This window comes from Epinephelus lanceolatus, chromosome 13 (assembly GCF_041903045.1).
Source record: "Epinephelus lanceolatus isolate andai-2023 chromosome 13, ASM4190304v1, whole genome shotgun sequence".
Taxonomy (NCBI): domain Eukaryota; kingdom Metazoa; phylum Chordata; class Actinopteri; order Perciformes; family Serranidae; genus Epinephelus; species Epinephelus lanceolatus.
This window is the reverse complement of record NC_135746.1, coordinates 25,244,789-25,270,610: the sequence shown is the minus strand read 5'-3', so window position 1 is coordinate 25,270,610 and position 25,822 is coordinate 25,244,789. Positions and strand designations below refer to the sequence as shown.

The 25,822-nt window shown below is 41.1% G+C and overlaps 2 protein-coding genes across 2 annotated transcripts; one reads left to right on the top strand and one right to left on the bottom strand.

Moving 5' to 3' along the window:
- Nucleotides 1–1,698: 1,698 nt before the first annotated feature.
- On the top strand, nt 1,699–8,654 carry srsf5b (serine and arginine rich splicing factor 5b). Its single transcript, XM_033648685.2, has 8 exons — nt 1,699–1,850; nt 2,133–2,283; nt 4,450–4,520; nt 4,620–4,733; nt 5,121–5,193; nt 6,585–6,658; nt 6,774–6,881; nt 7,191–8,654. The coding sequence occupies exons 2-8, from the start codon at nt 2,158–2,160 to the stop codon at nt 7,507–7,509; spliced, it is 885 nt and encodes a 294-aa protein (XP_033504576.1). The 5' UTR covers nt 1,699–1,850; nt 2,133–2,157; the 3' UTR covers nt 7,510–8,654.
- On the bottom strand, nt 8,015–21,254 carry slc10a1 (solute carrier family 10 member 1). The gene is made up of 8 exons (XM_033648683.2): nt 21,179–21,254; nt 19,159–19,398; nt 18,988–19,074; nt 17,614–17,726; nt 15,154–15,355; nt 14,062–14,240; nt 13,756–13,961; nt 8,015–8,945 (listed from the first exon to the last, which is right to left on the bottom strand). Exons 2-8 carry the CDS (start codon nt 19,363–19,365, stop codon nt 8,884–8,886), a joined length of 1,056 nt encoding a protein of 351 aa, XP_033504574.1. The 5' UTR covers nt 19,366–19,398; nt 21,179–21,254; the 3' UTR covers nt 8,015–8,883.
- Nucleotides 21,255–25,822: the final 4,568 nt, after the last annotated feature.

The window sequence follows — 25,822 nt, the reverse complement described above, 5'->3', positions numbered from 1 at the left end:
TGCAGCTGAGTCATATAAAGGCTCCTGAGCAGTGTGTGCAGTGTGATGTGATGTTTATAATGCTGTGTCTGAGTGACACCTAGTGGGCAGAGTCAGGAACTGCACTCAGTTTTTCCCCCAGTTTCTGTATTGTTAGATAGATAGATAGATAGATAGATAGATAGATAGATAGATAGATAGATAGATAGTACTTGATCCCAACTGGAATCAGCAGCAAGTCATCAAACAGTATGTGGACATTAGAATATAGAAATATAAAATATATACAAAAATAAGTAGTAGAAAGTATAAAGTTCATTTTTAAAACTACAAACATACATAGACAACAAACAAAACACATAAGTCAAAAAAAAATGCAAGCAGATAAAACAAAAAAATATATAGTAATTACATTTTAGTTTTATAATATCAGCGTTTGTGTTATATGCATCATATTATAATCATTTATTCTGGTGTAAAGGTCTTAATTAAATATTAGATAAGATGGTGCTATATTGTTGAAATTCATTAATAAAATGTAGGTTTACATCTTAGGAATACGGAATTTTTCAAAAATAATATAAAGTTGTATGATGTACAAGTTATTTCCAATTTTATCTGGACTGAAATAGAGTATAAGAGCAAACAAATCTATTTTAACATTAATTTTCTATTTTTTTTTATTTTTTATTTTTTTTTACATCAATCCAAAACATTCTGGTGAATACACAGTGAGAAAAAAAGAAATACTTTCCTTTTCCAGTCCACAGAAATCACACGTATAATCAGTATTCAGCTTGAATTTTTTTAACACAAACTTTACCAGGTAAATCCTATATAACATCTTGAAATATATTTTCCTTAACTTGTTATTGATGTAATATTAATTACAAATATACCATGTTTTCTCTCTCTGTACATCATAAAATAAAGAAGACCAAAAAACACCTAAATTAAAGGACTGTAACGTGACACATTTGGAAGGTAGTATTCGGTGGGTGAGTGACGTCATGTTCGGAAACCCTCCAGCCGCACTTCGGCTATTTCCGTGTTCTGCAGTGTCACCTTCAGTCAGGTGAGCACCAGAACATTGTGTTTGTTAGTTACAGGAAATATCTATCAGAGATGGAGGACCCTGTGGGGGAAATGAAGAAGATTGTTGGAGAGTGTTTTTTTTTTCTTGCAATGCAAAAAACCCTTTATTTACAATTTTCCATATCAATCCATCATTTTATTTGTCACATGAAATCATACACGGTACAACTCCAGTGAAATACTATACTGTCCATTTTGCCTCCTCTATTACTGTCTTCCTTTCTTACATTATAGGTCTGCTGCTTTACAATGCATCCATGTCTCCAGGCTGCAGCCCTGGTGTATTTCACCACAGCAGATAACAGACAGCCAGGCATCACCAGACTAACTCGCAAATGCATCTGCCAGAGGAAACACAACATGAGCTCGCAGAGTGGTCTGGTTCCTGGACTACATGACAGACGCTTTTAATTAAAATACATTAAAATCTAAATAAAGGTCGAGGTCCTTATACTGTAGTAGCTAAGTATGTCCAGCAGGGGGCGGTAATGTGGCACTAAAGACACCGGCTGTCGTTAATCATCAAAGAAGAAACATAAACTATATAAAAGATACATTTTTTAGATTGTGTATTATTTATAACATAATTAAACAAATGTGATTTTTTTATACAGGCTATTATAAAAACGAAAAGGGAAGTAGTAGAGGGGCCCTCCATCGTACGTCACGTGGGTGTTTCTCGTGCCCCCTCCCTGAACAGCGGAGACTCCATTTTGTTTGATTTCTGCGGTCACAGTCGACAACCTGCACGGAAACACCACCAGGACCACTTAAAGGTACGTGTACAGCGATTTAAATGCACCTAACATCACCGTACAGCTTTCGTTTTGTTAGCAATAACCGTTATCTGTCGTGTTTCGGTGTCGGTAGCTTTAATTAGTGCGAAACATGGCCCGATAAAATCGGTTGCTAGGCCCCACAGATGTCCGGCTAGCTTGCTAAATAAAATGACACAGGTCAAGTAACGTAATGGCTTCATTTATGAATACGCAGCCGTTAATTGTAATTCCCCGTGTTAGCTAAATCTGTGAGGGTAACGTGTGCACGCCTGTTTGCAGGAAACTGTTACCGGCGACACCAACAATGAGTGGATGTCGTATCTTCATCGGCCGTCTGAGCCCCTCGGCCAGAGAGAAGGATGTGGAGAGGTTCTTCAAAGGATACGGCCGCATCCGAGACATCGACCTCAAGAGAGGTTTCGGCTTTGTGGTGAGTCACACGGCTTTAATATGCCGAGAATTACTCCCAAATCTACTCTCTAATATATGGCGATATATGCTTGACTTAACAGCAACAGGATATTATGTGTATCTGTGTCCAGCTCTGTTCATTTTGGTGCAGGCGTAACCTTCAATTTATATCAAACATTGTAACAGAGTCAGTTTAATGGCCAAGTAGATTTTCACAAATAAGGAATCTTACTTCTCCTTTTTGGTGCATGCAATACATATTCAAAGAGGAAATTAAATTGAAGGCAAAACTCTGCTTTAGTTAAAAAGCAGAAATGCAGAATAAGAAAATTATAATCAAAATAAAAAAGATACTATAACCAGAGTGTCTACAGGTCCTTTAAAAAAATCTCACAGATATTTTAAGTTTAGTGTTAAACTGTAAGGCATTTAAAGTCATTAATAAGTGTTCAGTTTGAATTTGTGAGGTCCTAATTACAACAAACATGATATCTAATTTCATTTATCCATTTTGTAATATTTTTTGTGAAAGAGTGATACATTTCTTTTCCAAAAAAAAAATAGGTATTTTAATTGGTAATTCAATAAAATTATACAGAATATTATAGTGAGGCGCCATGGTCGTGTGGTGGTAAGCATTGTGTCCTCACAGCGAGACAGCAGGGGGTTCGAACCCAGGGCGGGGGAGCCCTACTGTGTGGAGTTTGCATGTTCTCCCTGTGTCAGTGTGGGTTTTCTCCAGGTACTCCGGCTTCCTCCCACAGTCCAAAGACATGCAGGTTAATTGGTGACTCAAAATTGCCTGTAGGTGTGAATGGTTGTCTGTCTCTATGTGTCAGCCCTGTGATAGTCTGGTGACCTGTCCAGGGGCAGCTGGGATAGACTATAGCCCCCCTGTGACCCCTAACAGGATAAGCGGTAATGGAAAATGAATGAATAAAAGAGTATTGATAAACAAACACAGAACCAGTAAAGACAAAAAACAACCTCACCCACCCATCAACCCAGGAACAAACAGAGAAAGCCAGGCCAGTCACAGGAAATCTAGTAGACAAGAAAGAAAATGATAAAAAGGAAAAATAACCACAAATTAATTAACGTGTGAGACATAAGTAGGGGACTGTAGCATGTCTCAGTACAATATTTCGGCTTCCATATTTGCCAGGTGGCAAAGACATGTGCACTTTATTCTTACATAAAACATATTTAATACATTTATAACTGTTTTCACTTGTGTATAATCATCTGAAACTTAGATTGCACTGCTCATATTGACCTTTTGCATTTTTGCGTCAGCCACCGCAGTTGTCCTACATACTTACCACACAAGAGAAGATCTAGTTCTGCAGCTTCACAGCTAGGTGTCACTAAATTCTTCACACTGGACCTTTAAGTCATTAAAAAAAGATCATATTGCCGAAACTGATATTATATTCATTAAAGAAAAACGATTTAATGAAAAAGACTAATTCAATTCAACTAATTCAATCTGATGAATCACTTAATTCAAGTTGAGGATTTTGTTTAAGGATTTTTATTTTTAGGGTGATGTAATAAAATATGATGACAGACAATGATGAAAGCCTTGTTCGAAAACCCGAAATAAAAACTTTGAATATTTAAAAAAAAAAAAAAAAAAAAAAAGACATTTACTACAGCCCCATTTACATCCTTTTCCTTATTTGACATGTCATTATGGAGTATCTAAGTTTTACTTTAACCCTAATTCACGCTTAATAACCAGTAATGACAAAGTTGAAAATACTGGATTTCAGAAAACAAGTTCAATCTCATATGGATAAATATTCAGATCCGTTGCTATGGTAGTCACACACAAATTGAGCTCAAGCACATCCTGTTTGTATCAGTTTTCTTGTGTTGAGTCCAGAACTATTAATGCATATATACTAACCTTCTGATAGATGCTGTTGTGGCACAGTGATGCACGCAGCGCCTGAAGGAGCTTCTCACAGCTGTGTAAAATTAAGGTGGATAAACAAGTCTAGGTACAGAATGAAAGTGGGTCAGAGCAATTTTTTGCTTGGTGTGTGCATTTTGAATTTAAGGGAAGAAAGGCTGTACTGCCATGTGTAAAGTAGTTAGGTGCTTTTCTTCTCATACAGAACACGGGTTGAAATGGTACAGACGGTACTAAGTGATGTTGTAAATGTTCTGTTTGTTGCAGGAGTTTGACGACCCCAGAGATGCTGAAGATGCTGTTTATGAGCTCGATGGCAAAGAGTTGTGCAACGAAAGGTAGGACAGTGTGCTAAATGTGACGTGAATTAGAAATGCGTCTTTCTTTTCCTCTGTCTGTTTCCAAGGTAATAGTTTTTTTCCCTCCTGTAATTTCAGGGTGACCATTGAGCATGCCCGTGTACGTCTGCGAGGCGGCCGTGGCAGAGGAGGCGGCGGTGCAGGAGGACGTTTCTCTGATCGATATGGCCGAGGCTCCCAGAACAGTCGGAGGTAACGGTCTCACACCACCCACGGTTTTTTGTAACAGCAGGTCACCTGCTTTATGATGGCAGATATGCTCTACTTAATGTCATTCAAATGAGGGAGGATTGCATGTAAAATAATTCGCACAAGTTGTGTTAGAAGTCATAAAAGCTACTGTCCAAGTTCCTTCATTTTTTGTAGGTGAACCAGTTTAATCAGACTGTAATAAATGACCCACAGACTGGACACATCTTACTTAAAATGCACTGTGTTTAATGCATTTTAAAGATTCATGACATGAGTTAGCCTTGTTACTGACAAGCAGCTAATGAGCTCTCTGTGCTGCAGTCTGTGTCTCAGTGCCAGTGTTGTTCTTTAATTGATTTAGTCTTTATTTTTGTGTGTTTGTTTCAGCCGAAACCCTCCTCCAATGCGCACTGAGAACCGCCTGATCGTGGAGAACTTGTCCTCCCGTGTCAGCTGGCAGGTTAGTATTGCCACATGTTTCTTGTATACAGCAAGTCTCTACAAGCTGCAACACCACAAATGTTATCACCTCCAGCAGTCTGCCTCCAACAATACACACATACAGATGTAGAATTTCCATGCTGCTAAAGAACATAGAACATCTGGAGTCAAATTAATACTTTATTATTTTAATGTTTAAACAATTTGTGTTATTGTGATAAGGCCCAAATTGTTCTTAATGATTGAGCACTCTATTAAATCTGCATCTCATGCAGTTAAGTAATGAATCAAAGACTAGTAACAACAAGAAAAGCACTTAATTTGTTCCTTTATTCAAATTTTAACCAATTCTTCACCCCTTTATTTGCCAGCCTGACTGTTGAGTCATGTGGAAGAGCTCGCTTATGGTGGAGTTAACCCCTTCTGGGTCCTTCTGTCTGGGTTGAGCCTGTGGTGTCAGCCAGTCTGTCCTACTCCTAGTTGACGCCTGCTGGTCATGTGAGCGCTCGCTCCACACTAGAGGCGCTGGCGGCCCCTTCACTCGCTCGCAACGCCCCCTGTCGAAGGCAGGGGGGCGCCTGGTGTGTGGCTGAGAGCGAGAGAGAGGAAACAGAGAGTTGGCAGAGAGAAAGGAGAGGAAAGAGCGAGAGTCGATGGTGATGGTGGTGGCGTATTGATCGAAGGTTCGTTTATTTGAGGGGCTTCGGTCGATCGATATCCCCCCCTCCCTTCCCCCCTCTGGTGTTCCCGCACATCGCGAGCGAGAGAGAGAGTGTGAATTCCTCCCAGGTGTCCATGGATATAATCTGCTGTTATCCCGAGGTTATGGTGGGCTCGGAGAGCCTGCGGCCCACCACAAAGGGTTTCGCTCTCAGGTAGTAGTTTCCTCTCTTCCACCCTGTTCACTCTCTTTACTGAGGCAGGGTGCTGAGACAGGGGCGGTCCCGGCGTGGAGCCCTGTGCCCTCCTTGCTAGGGAAAACGGGGCTCTTGGTGCCAAAGGCTGCCCAAGTGGCGCCACTGCAGTTCAGTTCATGCAGATGGTGTTCATGTCTCTGTAGCTGTAATGAGTCCAAGAATCTCAAAGCTTTTGCAAATACTTGGGACTGTTTACTAATAAGGCTTGACAAAATTGGGTGATACCTAAATTGGCACACTTTATGTCTTTACTAAGGTTTTAAATGTATCTTTTTTTTTTTTTTTATGAAACACACTTTAAAAAAAAAACAAACCCACTGATTGAACAGCCTCCGAGGTTCTTGGACTCATCCTCCTTATCTGCAGTAGCCTGTGTAGTCCTCTCAGACAATCTAACCATCTCTCTTTTTGGGTAAATCAGCCCTGTTTAATGTCTCAGGCTGTGCTTGTGTCCCGAGCCTCTCCATAAGTTGACTGATGTTTACATGTGTAGGACCTGAAAGATTTCATGAGACAAGCTGGAGAGGTGACATTTGCAGACGCACATCGGCCCAAGCTCAACGAAGGGTAGGAGCGTTATCTCTGTTACTCCTAACTGCCTAATAAATATCACAGAATGAGTCACGTGTGTGTCATATCAAATATCTAAAACTGAAACTAAAATCTTGTGATGTTTTTACAGGGTTGTTGAGTTTGCCTCTGGCAGTGATCTGAAAAACGCCATGGAGAAACTGTCTGGAAAGGAAATCAATGGCAGGAAAATCAAGCTCATTGAGGCAGCCAGGAAGAGGTGAGAGATGATGACTTCCATTTTCCACTCATGTTTTCTTTTTAGTCACAATAGGAAGTATCCAAGATTACTCCATCTATCACTAACGGATTAATGCTCAGCCTGCATTCAAGAACAGAGCTCAAGGCAAAAGAACATACTCAACTAAATTTATCCCTCTAAATGGATTCAGTAGAGCTGGGCTGAGCTGTCAGGACGTGACATATAGTTGTAACTCTGCTGCTGAGAAGCACAGAACATCTATTTTTTTGATTTTGGGGTGAACTGTCCCTTAATGTTCTTCTCCTTCCTCTCTTTTCTCCTTCCCAGGTCGAGAAGTCGTTCCCGGTCTGAGAGCTCTTCTCGCTCACGGTCCCGTTCCCGCGGTCGCTCCCCATCCCGCTCCCCCAGACGCTCCCGCAGCCCCGCCCACAAAACCCACAACCGCTCACGCTCCCACAGCGGCTCCCCTGCCGGTGGCGCCTCCTCCCCAACCCCCAAATCAAAAGAGCCCGCCAAACGTTCTTCCAAGACAAGCAAATCCGCTACCCCGCCCTCCCCTCCACCGGCACAGAGAGCCTCCGTCTCCCGCTCCCGCTCTCGTTCACGCTCCCGCTCTCGCTCCCCTTCCACTGACAGTCAGCGCTAAACGCTGCGTTTAGGTGTAAAGGGAATCAACAGTAGACACAACTTGATTCAGCCGTAGAATCAGCGTGGAGGAGTTGGCACACTGGAGCTCCCATGATCCCCCTTCTGAGAGAGACGAGAGCTTCCCTCGAGTAAAGTTTTGTCATAACTTTCAAGTTCCTGACATGAAATCACCGACCCATCGTCAGACAGGAGCGAAGATACTCAAATATTTTATCGTCATTATAGGAAGTTTAACACTTGTTACACAGTGATGCTGTTTTTGTACCTGTCGTTACCCATCCAGTCTGAACCCATATCTATGTCGACACCCTCCGAATTAATTTATCCAATCAGGCTGCAACTCCCCTGCTGCTGCACCATCGTCGTCTCTTCTCACAAAATCTCCAAAATGCCCAGCATCAAGTTTCACTGTCATCTCGACACTTTGAAAAACTTTAAAGAGGGAATCTGTCTTTTTTGTCGGCAGCACAAGGATGCTTTTGATAAGTAGTGTGACCACTTCCTTTATTTTGCGATGCGTTTGCGTGTTTTTGCTCGTCAGTCCTGATCACTCGTTGTCCAAATCCTTTCACCTCTTCTTCCCTTGTTTTCTGACCGACTGTATCCACCACAGCCGGTGTGTTTGATATATATACCTGAGGATGCTTGCATGTGTTTTTGGTTTGATTGGATATTTTTTTTACTTTAAAAAGTGTTTTGCTAAAGCTCAATACCACCATCGTTCCAGCAGGAAAACAGCTGAACAGTAAATTAACTATGTCCTGGATCTTTTTCCGACTCACTTCTGTTTTGTCGGGATTCTTTGAGGATAAGGTCAACACTTTAAAATGGTGTTGCTCCCAGAATGCAGTTTGCTCTAGCATTGTAATTAATGTTTTTATTTTTTGGTTTAAGGTTTTTGTGTACAGCATTGCAGATTTTGTTTGACATCAGTGTATAATGTGATTCCACGAATGCTTGTTGGTACTGTGACTGATGTTACTGTGGTTTAAATGAACGTGTAGACAAGAGTTTGGAAAAACAAACGAAAAAAAAAGCAAGATTTTTGTACGTAAGGATTTTATTTTCAGTGAAAAATATGATGGACGTTTGTATGGTGTAGGAAGACGGTGGACTTAATAAAACAGTTTTAACTAAATCATTCATCTTGTGTTTATGTGGTCTTTATTTTAAAAATGAAAAATACAAAGTTGTCAATTTACAATTCAGTGCAAACATAAATATTCGCTTTCTTAAAAATGATTTGGCACAAAATGGCTTCTCTGCAGTTATACATCGTGTTAAAAGAAGTGCAGGTTTCCTTCAGTCTCCATCAAGCTGGAGGCTCCGGTCAGCAAGAGTTCACATTATTAGAAACAATAAAGCTCCATCATCATACCGTGCCCTCAGAGGCCTCTTTTGACTTCTCTTCAGTGGTTGCAGGCTGGTATGTCACTGTGGGTCAGACAGACAAGCAGATTGTAAATGGAAAACATTCATGATATGGAGCTTAAACTAAAGCGACATCATTAATTTCACATTCAAAACACATGAAAATGCACATTCATTAAATTTCTTAGCCTGGTTTCTGTAACTGGTAAGAACCTGGACTCAACTCAAGTTTGGTAGTGCCTTACTCAGGGTGCCTTACTGCAGGTCCTTGAAATGTCTTGAAATGTCTTAAATTCAGGCCTTGAAAGTCATTAAATAGTCTTAAAATTGAATTTGTGATGTCTTGATTTCCACAAACATTTTACATACTTTAATTTTTTGATCTTATATATTTATACAACAGTTAGTTCCGGCCCTGCAATCTGATTGGTCGAGAGACAGTAAAACCGTGATGATATTGGAATACAACATCACGGTTATTTCACTGTATATGTATCACTCCGCCTCACAGCTGATTGCAGTCAACAATCAAATCAAAACTGACGGTTAGTGTCAGTTAGGTCAGCAGTTGCGTTGCATCCCTGGAAAAGTATTTAAACAAGCTGGGAATAAACTCACTCGCACAGATGCTGCCGAAGATGTGTAAAGAGGCGGGGACAACAGCTATCTACACCAATGACAGCCTCAGGGCGACTGCCATACAGAAGCTGTCAGATGCAGGTCTTGAAGTGAGGGAGATCATGACAGTGAGTGGGCACAGGTATGATGTTGTTTTAACGTAGCCTATGTGTAAATATAGTCTTCTAATTAGGAGTCGGGCCCTAAATATACCTTTTGTCTTGCAGGTCTGAGAGCTTCTTATAGCGCTACTGGAAGCCATCCATGGAGAGCAGAAAACGATGGAGCAACATACTGTCAGATCAGAAGGCAGAGTCGGCTGTGCCTGTGAAGCGACAGTCCACCATGCAGTCACCAGAGACTTATTTCACCGGCTGCACAATTAATGGAAATGTGCAGACAAATGTGTATAAAGAGTAAGTGCCTGGCGCACCATGTCTGTGTTACATAGCAACGGTGACAGCGGAGTTCTGAGGGAACTATTTTTGTTGGCGGAAGACACAAAAAATGCTTAAATTATCTATTTTGTCCTCATTTTTCAACATTTCTTAATCAGCCTTGCTTATGTAACTGTTGAACTGTTGTATAAAAGCAATATCACACTCGAGCTCGTGACGATATACGAGTAGGCTATAACATCACTCCCTCTCGTGTGATATTGCTTAAATATATTTATTTTATTTTTCAAAAAGAGTGTAGCTCTTCTGTGTGAAAATCCACATTTTTAAATCTACAGCTGAACCTAATACTGTCTTAATTTATATATAAGACCAGCTCTGTACGGCACTACGTATATAAACCTTAGCTGTAATGCTTGAATAAGAATCAGACTTAAATATGGTTAAAAAATAAGCATTAAATTTAAGTGTGATACCTGTAGACACTTTATAATACTGTCTTTTTTCTTTATATGCTTGAATAAGAAAAAGACTTGTTAAAAAAATCTGGTTTTAAATTATATAAAAAAGGTCTTAAAAAGTATTAAATCTAAGTGACTGATACATGTAGACACTCTATGCACTTTGCACTACATCGTCTTGCAGTATTCACTTTCATAAAGATCATTTTTGGCGCTGTTGTGGGTTAACTGACCATGTTGACCATGTAGACAGACAGGAAACAGGAAGACATAGGTATGACATGTAACAGAGGTCACAGCCAGAATCAAACAGAATGTTGTTGGTATACAGTAACACACCATCTTAATGGCCCAGCTGTTAAAAACATCTATCAGAATCACAATAATCCAGATGTGGAAATCCCATATTTTGCTATCCAGGATCAGATAAGCTATCATACTTTTGTGTTTTTTCAAAACAACATAGCACTTTAAATGGGACTATGTATGACAATCCAGGCTGTGTAAAGAACAACAGGCAGAACATCCAGTGTGGGGTGAATTTAAGTGGCCGGAGGCATTAAGTTTTTGGGTTACCCATCCGTCCATTCGTCTGTCCATCACATTCTTGTTTAGGTGATATCTCAAGAAGGCCTTGTGGGAGTTTCCTTAGATTTGGCACAAACGTCCACTTTGAGTCGAGAATGAAATGATTAGATTCTGGTGGTCAGGTCAAAGGTCACCGTGACCTCAAAAAATATATATGCCATAACTCAGGAATATATACACTAATTATGACAAAATTTTACACAAATGTCTAAGAGGATGAAACAATGAACTGATATAACTGACATTTTATATCCAAAAGGTCAAAGGTCAGCTTCACTGTGACATCATAATGTTCTGCAAAAACACTTGTCTAGACATGGACACAGACATGGATGTAAACTGTAACTTTACTGGTTTACTTTACTATACTGAGAGGCTCAATAGGAAGCCAAATATAAGCTTTATCACTGTAACAGTTAAACAAATCAAGTCTAAATTTAAATAATTATACATATATTTGACTCATTTAAATGTTTTATTATAATTTCTTGCTGAAATTCAGCTTGAATCCAGCCTTCTGCTGGGGTCAGGATAGTCTTGATTCTGGGGATCAAAGGTATCCCAATCCTACTGAAAAATTTTGAACAACACATGCTGGGGTTTGATCCAGATCAAAACCACATCTGGATAACGTGATCTAACCTAATTTCTGAATCATTTTCATTTGCGATCATTTTGAGCATCTTCCTTGTCGGTATGTTTCTTAGTTGAGTGACATTCACATTCACATGCAAGTGAAGACCAGAGGAGCCCCCTGACACTTTGGGCCCCTGGGCCTGTGCCCAATAGGCCCGTTCAGTGACCCATCCATGGATCCAATCCGACAGCAGATATCTGATCAGATTACTTCTGATCAACTGGGCCGAGGCTACCAGGACGCCCTAATAATCTTAATATCTACTTTATTCATTGGCATCAAAATGCTGTACAGACATTCGTGGTCCCCAGAGAATGAATTGTAAAATCTATGATACCTTGACTCTTAATCTAATCTAATTACAATTTTTTGTTTTGTTAGATGAGACTTGTTACTCCCAATATTCACTATGGAAATGAACTATTAGCTTATACTGCTAACACACCAATATTTCATGCTTTAAAGCTAAAATCCTATTCATATATCCTACCTATCTATACTCCTGGATACTTAATTTTTTTACACAATGAGGAGCGGCAGGTATGTCCACCTCTGATGATACAGTGGTGTAAATATATCCAGTCTGTGTTACTCACTCAGGTAAATGACCTCTGTTCACAGAACTAGTCCAGCAATGATTATGTAACTCAGTCTATAAAACACAAGATAAGATAAATCTGTACTTTGAGGGAAATTGCTGCTCAGTGGTTATAATACAAATTGGTCAGAGTGCAAATATAAAAAGTGAAAATATAAAAGTCAAAGATAACAATAAGGTGCAAAGTTAAAGTATATATGATGCCAGAATTATCTGGATCATAACAATATACACAGGTGGTGTCAAGGTGTCAGAAAATGAAAGAGGCCTCTCAAAATTTCTCTGAATTCTTTGACTTTGTCAGATCAAGACCCCAAAATTCAATTTTAAATAACTCAAAGGCCAAGCTCTCTGGGTTGGGAGTGAGTTACTGCTTCAAGCAAGGGAGTTCAAGTACCTCGGGGTCTTGTTCACGAGTGAGGGTAGAATGGAGTGTGAGACGGATCGGCTCTTTGGTGTGGCATTTACTGGTCCATCTACATCCCACCTCTCACCTATGGTCATGAGCTCTGGGTAGTGACCGAAAGAATGAGATTGTGGATACAAGTGGCTGGGCTCAGCCTTAGAGATAATGTGAGGAGCTCGGACATCCTGAGGGAGCTCGGAGTAGAGCCGCTGCTCCTTCATGTCAAAAGGGGTTAGTTGAGGTGGTTCGGGCATTTGATCAGGATGCCTCCTGGGTGCCTCCTGTTAAGCCTGATTTATGGTCCTGCGTTAAATCAACGACGTCGCTACGTCGTAGGGTACGGGGCTACGCAGAAGGCTCGCCGTAGCCCCCGACGTAGCCTGACGTGCACCTCCCCAAAAATGTAACTACACGTCGAGGTGACGCAGACCCAGCGCAGACCGAGAGGGCTGTGATTGGTTTGCTTGGTAGCAACGCATTTCCGGTTCCGTATTTCCAGATCGCGCCATTCCCGCCATCTTTAAACATCTTCTGTTGCGATGTAGATGTTGCAGTATTAAGGCCCATTTATGCTCAACGTTCAATACGGATACAGATATACAGACAGAGCCGTCTGTCTGTGCTCCGCGTTCATTTCTCTGTGACCGGAAAAGCCGGAAGCGACTCAACTAGAGACGACGATAACCATTCAGGAAAGGAACGCAGCCTCCTACCGCTCTGGCGGTGAATTGCACCGCGATGAAATGGAGTGACGGAGAAGTTCGAAGGGTTCACGACGGCGTCACGGCAACGACGTAGGTACGTCGTAGGTACGCCGCAGGACCATAAATCAGGCTTTAGAGGTGCTTTAGAGAGAATTGTATCCGGCCTCGGATAGCCAGGTGAAAATGGATGGATGGATGGATGGATAGATAAAGGCCAAGTGTGTAGAATTTAGGGGTATCTATTAACAGAAATAATGTATAATAGCCCAGAACAGACAAATCAAACAATGGATCTAGATGGCGCCATTTCGGTTTTTGCATCGGCCACCATAGTTCTCCTACACATGGGAGAAGTTTCAGTTCTGCAACCTCACTGTTAGAAACACAACATCAGTGTTTGTGTGGTCTTGTGTTTTCTCTCCATGTCTGCATTAACCCTTTAAATACCTGACGTCAGCCTCACCTTTCTCTTTCTGTTTGCGTGTGAACCTGTGGTGACCCCAGAACAGCGAGATGAGCAGCACCGCCTCCATCAGCTGGAATATCACATACACCATAGGGAACAGGAACAGAGGGCCAGTCAGCTCCGGGGGAAAGGCCAGTTTCAGGATAGTGAAGCACAGCTGGCTGTTCTGACAGCCTGTTTCCATAGCAACGGTCCTCCGCTCCCTGTGGGTCGAGAGGTCGCAGATTCATTCATAAGTCGACATGACTGATACTACCTGTCACAACATCCACCAAAGCTCAAATGTTTAAGCGGATGACTCACGGTTGGCTGAGTCTGAAGAGCGAGGAGATGACGTATCCGAAGACGTAGCCTATGAAGGGCATGAGAGCAGCGATGGCCATGAGGGGAGGAGACAGCACTGTGAGGAGAGTGTCTCCGATGGCAAAGCTAGCGACGGTGGCGATCACCACCATAGAGATACCCAGGAAAATGAGGCCTGCCTGAAACACAGCAGGACAGGACACAAATCAGATTTGTCTTTTATTTGACAGACTGAGTGAAAACATGAGGCAGCTTTCCTAGCCTGAAGGCCCAGGTGAGCCCAATCAAGGCAACGACCCTCCCATGTCAGCCAACTGCCTGATGAGGTCGACTGGAACATCCTCCTAAACAGTGCGAGGGGCGTCACAACCTGTCAGAAACCATTAAGCTCATCATCCCAAACTTAATCAGGGTCATCTATAGTATCAAAAATGCATCATTTACCTCTGTTTGACTAACATTTGCTCAAAACCAACTCCAAGCTGTTTAAGGAAATTACTGAGCCTGGTTTGAAAATGAAATGTCACATTTGTAACCCGTTTTTCAAGACCTGTGTTTTCACTGGGAGCAAACGGGTGTGGGACTGAGTGCCACAGAGAGGGCACAGAAGCTGCCTTTGGATGAGTCCAAAGACAGGCAGGTTGGGTTACATTTTGACTCTAAATTGCCTGCGAGTGTGAATGATTGTCTCTATGTGTCAGCCAGAGGTGAGACAAAGTCATGTTTTGCAAGTCACAAGTAAGTCTCAGGTCTTTGCACTCAAGTTCCAAGTAAGGCCAGTCCCAAGTCCTAAAATTTAAGTTTTGAGTCCCAAACAAGTCTTAATGTCTTTACTAAATGTAATGCCATTTTAACAACAGAGTTATGAAAGCCAAAGGTCAAAGGTCAAAGTTGACCAACACTTCAAAACTTAAAAATATTCAGTTAACAATGATATATAACTGAGAAGATTAGAAAAGAAGAAACTGGAACCTGCAAGTTTTTGGAATAAATCAATCATCAAAACTGCTGCTAATTTTTTCTTATTTTATTTTTACCATCCATTAATGAACCATTAATCTGACCCTGTGACCTTCCTGTATACGCACTCACCTTTGTGACAGTCTTGGCTAACTGCGGCCTGTAGTGGTTGATGAGGATGCCGGCACCGCAGGGTATGAGGATCAGAGCCAGCGATATGATGATGTCAACATAGGGCACTGCGTTCTGCAGGTCGAAGCCCTGACAGTAGAGGTAGAGCAGCAGAGGCATCATGCCTAGGGCCAGCAGCGTAGAACAGGACGTCATCACGAGGCTGAGGGGAAACACATAAGGGTGATAGCTTGTTAATCCCAGCCTCGTGTGAACATATCTATGTGGCTGGTGATGGAGACGACAGGTAAACAACTGCCACTGGGCCAGAGATGGTCATTAAACAGAGTTAGTGAAGTTCAGTCACTGGGTGATCACATGGACAGCAAAGCTAGATACTGTAACTGTTCATGGTCCCCAGAGCATGATTTGTTGTTATTTTGGTGACCTATTACCTTCAGTTTAGGCACACCACATGAGTTTAAATGTCTCCTTGATCAACATTCTGGTCTGTAATGGGGAAAATGATTGTATGTAGAAAAAGACAAGGTACATTTAACAGCTGACCCGGAGCTTTTGAGAGGTATAGCCAATATCCAAGGTCAAGAATGAACTTTGAGCCTCAGATTTTACGCCAAAATGGAAGAAAAGTCCGTCACAAATTTGACTACTTAAAACTTGACAAAATCAAAAAAAATTGTCACTTTAGCTATACTTCAGCCTATTGACTTGAAAATACTTGATACCTTCCCCCAAGCCCACAGATTACGAGTATGTTAATTAAAAAGTGTGCCACAATTCCATTAATTTCCCTTCCTATCTGAATCAGCAAACATTAACGTTATTAATTCCCAGCGAGTTGACATTTAATGAAATTGAAAATTACAGAAGGAAACACAACAACTTCCAAAAACACTTACTTTAACAAATGAGTACAAATTTAAAAAAAAGCATTCATGATATTTGTGAATTTAATATATGCTTTTATTAAAACAGCATTACACTTGTGAAGAGCACATTATGACTTGTTTAGGACTCAAAATTCAAAGTTGACGTCTTGGTACTTTCCTGTCTTGACTTGGGACTTTAGTGCAAACACTTGAGACTTACCTGTGACATTTAAAGCAATGACTTGGTCTCACCATACAAAAGCTCTACATTAGATTACGGTTAGATTGTTTTCTGGTGACCCTCTAACCATGAACTTTTCTCTTGTACATCAGAACTGTCAAAACCAAACAGGCAGATACTTGAACACACTAATCCTACAAAGAGGAGTTCTGTAGGTTATAAATTGTATCTGTTTTTTTAGAATAAAAATTGAATTTGATTAGAATTCTGATTGTTAACACTCCACAAGCATTTTGAGCTCACACCTTTATATTGTTGTCATCACTTTGCAGCTAATTTGACAGTATAATGTTAAAGATGTGAGGTGGAGTGCACGCTGCAGCCACTAGGGGACGCATGTGGAGCTGCAGGTTTATTGCAGGTTGAATATTTTCTGAGTTACATTACAGCCAACTGTTAGAAGGTTTATCTGACTTATTATACTGCCCCTTTATATGACAGCAGCAGCTTTTGAACAACATGCTACAGTCACCTTTACACCACAGACTGTATAACAACATGGACGTAGAGCTTTCCACACATGCATACTAGTATTTTGATTTGTCAGTAGCTACTATGACTCATTGGTTTGTGGACTCTGGTTTTGATACCTCGAGTTCGGCATTTTGATGGTCACCATCTTGGTTTTTTTAGGGCAGAAGTGATCATATTTGGGTGAGAGGCTGGAGCTGTGGAAAAGCTACAGGTGGATCTGACTGGACACTCTCTGCAGACAGTCTGTCACTCAAAGTGGCCACGCCCTTTATTACGCATAACTTTAAGTCTTACTATAATGTAAACGGGTGAGTTGCATAAAAGTTCATCCTCTGTAAAGCTGTTAAGAGCAGGGAAATTAGCTACAGAGAACAAAATAGTTTTTTGAACCATGTTTATTTCTGTTATTAAGTCGTTAAAATGGCTGCAAAGTTCAAGTGTTACACTGTGCTCTCTCACTGGGACTGTAATTTTGGCAACTATAGGAGATAAGTTGGACCAATATTTTATTTACTCTGTGCAGTTTCCTGTTTGGTCATAGATCTTTAGAGGACACAAGCATTATCATTTCCACAGGCGCCACATTACATATAAATCTCAGACCTGTGACAATAAGCACCAGCTCAGTCTTACTGGCTACAGAGGACAATGGATTTATAGTGGATCACTTTAAATTGTTTTAAACACTGTGTTAATTGTGTTATATCCTAAGAGGCTCCTAAAAGAAGCATCATGTACACTGCTTTGTTTTAGCTACCACCAACATCTGAAGCTCCTGTGTTCATTTTTTACCCTAATCAACCCCATTTTTGGAGTCTAGCATAAATACATCACATCAAACAGGTTGTGTGTGTGTGTGTGTGTGTGTGTGTGTACCTGAGGTTCATGTCTCCCTTTAGAGCAAGGGACAGGAGGTTGGAGAGGCTTCCTCCAGGACAGCAGCCACAGATCAGAACCACCACAGCCAACATATCAGCCAGCTGGAACACCTACACACAACATGAAACCATAATGAATTCATACAGTGTCTGTTTGTACGTCTGACTCATGGATGGATTACTGAACGAGCCTATCGAGCACAGGCAAAATGTCATGAGCACAAAGAGACACAAGATAACCTCCACACATGCAAAACATCAATTAAGAGACAGAAAACTAGGAAAAGAGACAAAACAACATAAGAAGCACAATCTCAAAGTCTACGTCTATGTAGGCAACACATTCTCATTTCAAAATACATTTACATTTTCACAGGAAATGTACAGTTTCTGCTTGTTACATGCATACAGTCTTTTTTAAAATAAACTTACAATGTACATAAAATACTTAGTTTTTAGGCTTATTTTCTTAAGTCTAGGCGACAAAAGCACACAACTAGATTCAGAAAAAAAAATATCATGGCTTTCCCTAAGTACAGATGTCACTAATGCAATGTAACATACGTCATGTGTCATACGTCATTACTTTAGCATGCTATACATATGAGCACACTAGGCTGTCATTAAAATAAATGCATTGACTTTTAGTTTCACACCAGAAACAAACAGTGGACTCCCAGGTGAAAGTCCAAAGTTTGTTTGACCCATCCACCTCTCCTCCCACCTTCCTTATATGGACTTTCTCACTCTTTTTACTACAGTAGTTGCTGGTGGTGTTACAAACTGCTGCTTCCTGGTGTGTATCATACTGTATCGAAGGCTGCGTCTGTGCCAGATGCCGACATTCACTAACAAAAGCTGAGCTGATGAAGTTAGCTGACGAGTTTGAGAACGGGCTGATGTAGGAGTGGTTAAAGGGCCATTTGCATATCTGTGCCCAGGGGCCCATTTTCTCATAATCCGGCCCTGGTCTGACTGTGTTGCCAATGTCTATTACTGACAACACTGTCTTGATGTCTAAATATAATACATTTATAATAACAAAAAACAAAGAAAACACACAAATCTCTATATCTGAGAGGCTGGACAAACACATAATTTATTACCAACATACAGTAGTTGTCAATGAACTGAGTAGTCGACTAATCAGCACTACTTTACCTTTCTGTTTATCCAGTTGAAAACCATATTAAATCAAAAACCACAACTAAATCTGGTGACTACTCAAATACCTTATATGCAAGCAGAACAAAAGCATTAATATTCTTTAAATCGGTAAAATGGAGTGCATTCTTTCAGATGGCAGGAGGCCTCACATGCTTCCTGTACTGTAAAATAAAGTGTTTATGATCTCATAAACAGGAGCACCAACCTTAGCCAGGCAGAAGGCTGTCAGAGGCATGACTCCATACTGAGCCAACAGTGCTATGGCCACCCCCTTTGGTTTCACTATGTGATGCTGCAAAGAAAGAAAAAGAGCTCAACATGATGGTTTCTATCTTTTATAAAGACAGGTAATGTATTTGGACATGTGTGGAGACACCTTGATCTTGGAAACCTCCATGGTGCATCCCATTGAAACCATGGTGACGAACATGCAGATTATCATAAGGATGTTGATGGCTTTGTTCATCTCTGGCGACATGACATCCACAAAAACTGAGCTGGTGTTAGCGGCTGTCATGTTGAGCTCAAAGCTTTGATTCTGATCAGAGAACAGATCGGCTGTTTGGTCCGGGGTGCCCTCCATGTTGGGGCCGCACAAGAGGTACTGAGTCGGGATCTTAAAACACAAGAGAGAAGTAAGACAATAGATCAGTGGTGGTGGCCACAGACAGTTGCTCTCTCCTTATGATGCTGTCTAGCCACTTGGTTGAAGATAATAAAGCGTGTGATGGCATCTTGCATGCAAAGAAAGAGCTGGGTCAAAAAGTCTTGTTGTCCCCCAATAACAACACCTATGGGTGCTGGGTGAGCTTGCAGCAGATGCATTCTTCCTCTTCTTACCTACATGAAACTGCTCACAACAAGGTCTGTGGATTATTCTGAGTAACCAGGTCATGATTTCTAGAAAGAGACATTGCTGTTGAGTTCTTCAAATGTACTTTTTTGGCTCTTTTTGGCACCACAAGCCGAGTGCCATCTAGTTCCATTATATTCAAAACAAAGGAGACATCTCTACGGCTGATACCTCCAACACATGTAATTTTAATGTTGTAATGAACTGTCCCTTTAAGAGGTCATGTATATAAAAGCAAAGCAACACACTGTCCTCTGAAGACATATTAAGACACTCTCTGAACAGGCAGAAAGGTCGCTGTGAGTGCTTATATGCCCATAAACAATGACAGTGTATCCTTTCAGTTCATAGTTCACATTATATGGCCCTGAGAATTTTTAACTTTAATAGTCCATGTGGCTGCACACACTGAAACACCGTCACTTCATATGGACAATAAAGACATCTTCAAACATCCTGTATTTCCAAATTGTATTATTTTTTTGGTTTAAATACCATGGAAATGTAAGAAAAATACCCTGAAAGTAGGAGAGATAACTTGGTAGATATGTGTGACTCCTTGGTGTGTTTGTTTACACACATGATTCGTGCACTGTCAGTGTGTGTTCTCACATGTACTCGCCCAATGTCAGCTGGGATAGGCTCCAGCTTCATGATACTTCATATCATTACAACTGCATTTGTCTATATTATCATTCATTATCTGTACTTGTGGTTTCCAACAGGAGTTATAGTTGTTGACAAATGCATTAATAAATGGTTATATCTACTCATAAGTATGTCATAGTGTGTTACAAACCAGTTATTTAAAGTTTATATGCTGCTTATAAATGCTGAAAATAGAGGGAGTTAAAGTGTTGCTGGCAACTTATTATTACTCTGAGGAATGCAATACAGAGAAACTGTAAACAAACAGTGGCTGACAATCAAAAGTAATCATGAAATCAAGAAAGCAATTGTATATGTCTAATTAGAATGACAATGACAAGCCACTTCCACATACATGAGTCTTTTCCAAGAAAATAAAAGTCAATCATTTCTCACCTGTTCTTGGTTTTGTATTTTTAATTTTAGCAACTGAACCAAAAATACATTTTCTGCAGGAAACCACTAAATTCCTGCTGATATGTTACCAACTGAGGAAGAACACACGTAATTTTCTCTCTCTTTAAACCTCACTTTCCTTTCACCTTCGATGCCGACTGAACCTTCATCTCCAGAGTTTACAACCACATCCTCCCTGCTGACACGCTCACATGCTGCGTGCAGACAGATTACCTTCACAGGATTTCTCTTATCTATTTTACACCCATAGAAAGAAACGCACGTCTAAAGAAAATAAGCACCACAGAGCTTTAATAATGTGTCACTGGACCACACACTGACTCTGGACTGTTCTGCAGGTGAGAATTGCACACCTGCTCTTGGAGTACAAAACAGAAGAAAAATCAAGTGGATTCCCCAGAAACAAACACTTGCCCCTGTGTGAAGTGTAAAGCTGACAGACATGTTTGCAGCTATATTTCATATATTGTGTTGTTACCTGTTGGGCCAGAGGTTCCTGTACTCCTCTCTCCTCTCCTCTCTGAAACAAAATCCACTCCTTGTGTGTTAGCAGTCTCTTTTCTGTCAGTCAGGAATGAACGATGAAGACCACTGATGGAAGAGAGGTGCCATCTAGTGCTGCAGATTGAGAGATACACGAGAGGCAGCTGGAGAACTCCTCAGATCTGATTAACTAAAGTGTGAAAACAAAAATAAAACATATCACTGACAAATACATCTGATATAAAGAGACCAAAATGTGTCCTTGTGTTTTAGGACACAATTTTGCTCTGTGGGCTTAGAACATATTTGTTTGTTAAGATATGGAAATGTAAATATTAGGTACACCTTACTAGTACCAAGTGGGGCCCCTTTTGCCTTCAGAACTGCCTTAATTCTTGGTAGCATCGATTCAACAAGGTGCTGGAAACATTCCTCAGGAATTTTGGTCCATATTGACATGATAGCATCACACAGTTGCTGCAGATTTGTCAGCTGCAACATCCATGATGTGAATCTCCCATTCCACCACATCCCAAAGGTGCTTGAGATCTGGTGACTGTGGAAGTCTGCTGATGTGTGATATAAACCAAAATTACAAAATTACTGACTCATAAAGAACAGCTACAGTGTGGAACCTTATGTGAAGTATAATCTAAATGACTTAAACAAAATGCATACACACACATACAGTTGAAAGAAATCAACGAATAAAATACATTTAAAACTACAGACAGGGAGAAAGAAGAACTATGATCAAAAACTTACTATGCATTTCATTTAAAACTTGGTGCTCTCCTGACATCTGCTGGGCGTATGGAGGAAGGCCCATGGGTTGTTTGTGAAATAGGCCTATTATACAGAGGCAGGGAAGTTAGAAAGCACTACATCACATACATCACAGTGCTGAGGCTATAGACGCTCTAACTTCTGTTTCCATTGTGCAAACAGTAAGTATTATTACCTTCTTCTGTCTTCCTCTTCCTGCTCTCTCTCTGCCTACTGTCCTCTCTGGGTGGAGTCCATCCTATCATATTGATAGGAACATAACAGAGCTACATGAGTGACAGCTCTGCCACCATCAACAAAAGGTCATGGCGACAGCCTACTTTTATGTGCAGACAAATAAAAAGGTTGTCAATATAAAGGGGGGATATCCTGTCTTATACCATGGTCTGGGTGAATACAGATGACAGGCTCTAAATTATTGCGCTGGCTCAACTGCTAGTTTGTAACCATAGCAACGGAGACTCAGAGCAGAGGCAATGGATTACAACGGGTATCATGGGTGATTTTATCGTTTCATTTAATTTATTTGGTGAATTTGATAATTTTGATGACTGGGATGCATTAGAAGAGAGGACAGAGAATGAAAAGAAAAGGGAGAAACGGCACAAGGAGGTGACACCGGAAGAATTAAATAATTTAGAAGATGAGAAGGATGAGCCCAACACCAAGAAAACAACGGAATGGGCAGTTAAAATGCCACTATGATGGACATACCCATATCACTTTCAAATTTCACTATTAATAGTAATGTAGCATTTCATTTTAAATAGGAAACAATCGTTAATTTGTTAATGTGTTTATATGATTTAATCTCGACTACTATATGCTTATGAATTATTTGTTGCAATTAAAAACGATTTTGACTACTATTTGGATGTTGATTATTTGAAACAAATTTTCTTGGGCCTAGCCTATAGCCTAAATGAGCGCCAATGAATCATGAAAGTAATATCTCAAGATTTTTATTTTAGTTTTTTTGCACATCATCCTCTGACCACCAGAGTCTGTAACACACAAGCGGTAAGAAGTGCACTGGCTTTCTTAAATAATCATCTTCTGAATAATATCACGTAACGTTTAGCCATCATCCCACTTCCCTTCACTGATCATCAGAGTCACTATGCTCTCTACGCTGCACAGCGGGTGTCCATGGCAACGCCTGTGAACTAAATAGTCCGCTCAGCTGTGGCTTGTGAAAAACTCTTGATTTTAACTGTAAAACACATTAAAGCATAAATAATTGATTTAATATTCATTTCTTTGATAAGTGAGCATGGTATAAACGGTTAATGCCCTTCGAGGTGTCCATTATCAGGAATTAACCGTCGGACCGTTCACGCCTCCGCGTCGTCCATTAATTCCTGACAGTCTAATGGACACCTCGTCGGGCATTAACCCTTAGGCCTACTTATTTCAGAAACTTCAGATTCTCACTATTTATGACATTAATATTTTTCAAATATGTGTTTTTATGCCCAAAATACTTTCAAGTGAAGGGAATATTCCTTGACTTTTAGTGTTTTAATGGTGCAAAAAAAATAAACTATAGGCTACACTGTTGCATCTGACTGCATCACTATTAGCTAAAACGCTGATATTACATCATCATAATCGGATAAACATCTCACCTTCACGTTTCGTTTCAAAGAGCTGTGTTGTAGTAAAGTGTTGGTGCTGGTACTCCGTCTCTTCATGATGGGGGTTAAACGGGAGAAGCTTTAAATGCACACCCGTGACACGCCTGATGTTATTTAAAGAGGCGCCTTCCCTGATGTCTCGGGGGGTTTTTTAGTAACTCACAGGACGCAGGACAAAGGACTGTACAGGAAGCTACAGCAACGATCGCCAGATAAAATGGAAAGTTCACAGAGACAGGAGATCCAACGGACTGTTGTGAATAACTTCCATTATTTGATGGAGAGATTCAACGATCAGTTATCAGCTAGTCAGTTGAAACTGTTACACAGTGACGAAGCTGATAACCCGACAAAAGTTATGCTGGCAGAGATGATTTTGGATCTTGTAGCACGGGTGTCAAGATCCATTTTGGAAGATCTGACATGTGTGGATATAGACACGCATGTCAGGCCTAATCTCCAAAACACCATCCGTGAGAGTTTTGGTGACTATTTGGGCACTGGCAGGAGCTCTAAATACCTGTCCAGATTATTGTCCGAAGAGGTCACCCAAATTGTGAACTCTCTCCTCTCTGCCAGCAGGGACACTGTGATGCCGGTGTCAATCGCACATATCACCTCCCCTCACCGAATTGATGTCATGGTCAGGCTTATCTGCACTAGGACAAAAGAGTTGGAGGACGAGATGACACCGAGCTCACATAATCAAGGCAACACCCTGGACAGCTTCATCCACATCACTGAAGCAGAAGACAAGTCAGATCAGTCAGGAGCAAGATCTAAGACAGCAGGAACCAATGGGAACACTGTGAAAGGACCAGAGGACAGCAATGGGACTCAAACACCCAACAATGTCCAGGACGTATTAACCAACGAGTTAAGCGACATTGCAGTCCCTTTCATCAATGATATTCCCAGGTGTGACTGTGACCTGCTGATTTCTAACACCGCTCAGGAGAGTGAAAGTGTTAGAAATTACATCAGAATGTTTCATCGACGGGCAACTGTAAATTCACAACGGTATGCTCCAACGCACATGAGGGAAGTGACTGGCAAGTTAAAAACCTTTTTTGCCAAACAGTTTGCCAAGCTGTCGCTATGTCGTATTGTAAGACAGCTAAGGACTGAACTCTCCCCAGAATGTTTGCAGTGCTTTGCTGATGATATTGACTCCCTGCTTGAGGGCGGTGAGAGTCGTCAAGGTGGATATGCTGTGAATTCCGTGTGTCCTAGTTTACAGGACATCATCGACGGTAAAGTCCTGGCATTCTCAGGAGAACCTAATGACGTCCTCTACAGTTACATTTCAGATGGACTGTTTTCTGAGAATCATCCAGCAGCATTTGCAAGGGAGGGGTCCTCGCCACATAATGACATCCATAAAGCCATTAATGACAAACTGTGGTGTTTCCACGGGCTTCTGAGATGGTGGCTGACCAGTCAGGCTGACATCCAATGTGAAAGGGTGACGCTGGCTTTGAAGGAGTCTGCAATTGTGTTAACTGAAACACACACAGACTTCGTTATTGAGGGAACAAACTTTGAACCTCTGAAGGATTCAACACCTACTGCAACTGTGGAGGATCCAGCACCTGTGCAGGAAACAACACCTGTACAAGCTCCAGCAAGCTTTAGAGTACTTGTCGAGAAGCTTGTTTCGCGAACCTTAAAGAAACAAAAGGTGAGCACAGTACGCAAAAAGCCAACTATCATCGTTGACTGCGTGCTTGAAAGAATATGGGCCAAAGTCAAAGAAGAGGATTTCGAAATTAACACGAAAACTCTTCTATGCCTCGACAAAGCTATATTCAAACAATTGTGCAAAAGCTGGGGCAATCCAGAAAGAGTGCTGGCTGCAATGACTGAAGAAGACCCAGAAGTTTATGACCACATTGCAAACGCCTTCAAACGTCACCTTAAAGATCCACCAAAGAAGCGTAACACCATTTGCAGGTTCTTCTCATGTGTGGGCAGAGTCATATCCAAGCCAGTTACTTCCCCGTTCAGACGAAGGGTCAGTCCCTGTTAAATCAAAATCCTGCCTCCCATTCAGGTGACATAACCTGGATGTGGGGCAGGACTTGAGCTCTCAGGACGACCTTAGCAGTCAACAGTGCAAACTCACAGGTGAGGGTTCGATTTCCGGTCCTGAGCCTTTGTGAGTTTGTCTGCTGTCTACCTAAGTAGGCAACACACAAACTCTTTGTGTTGCCTAC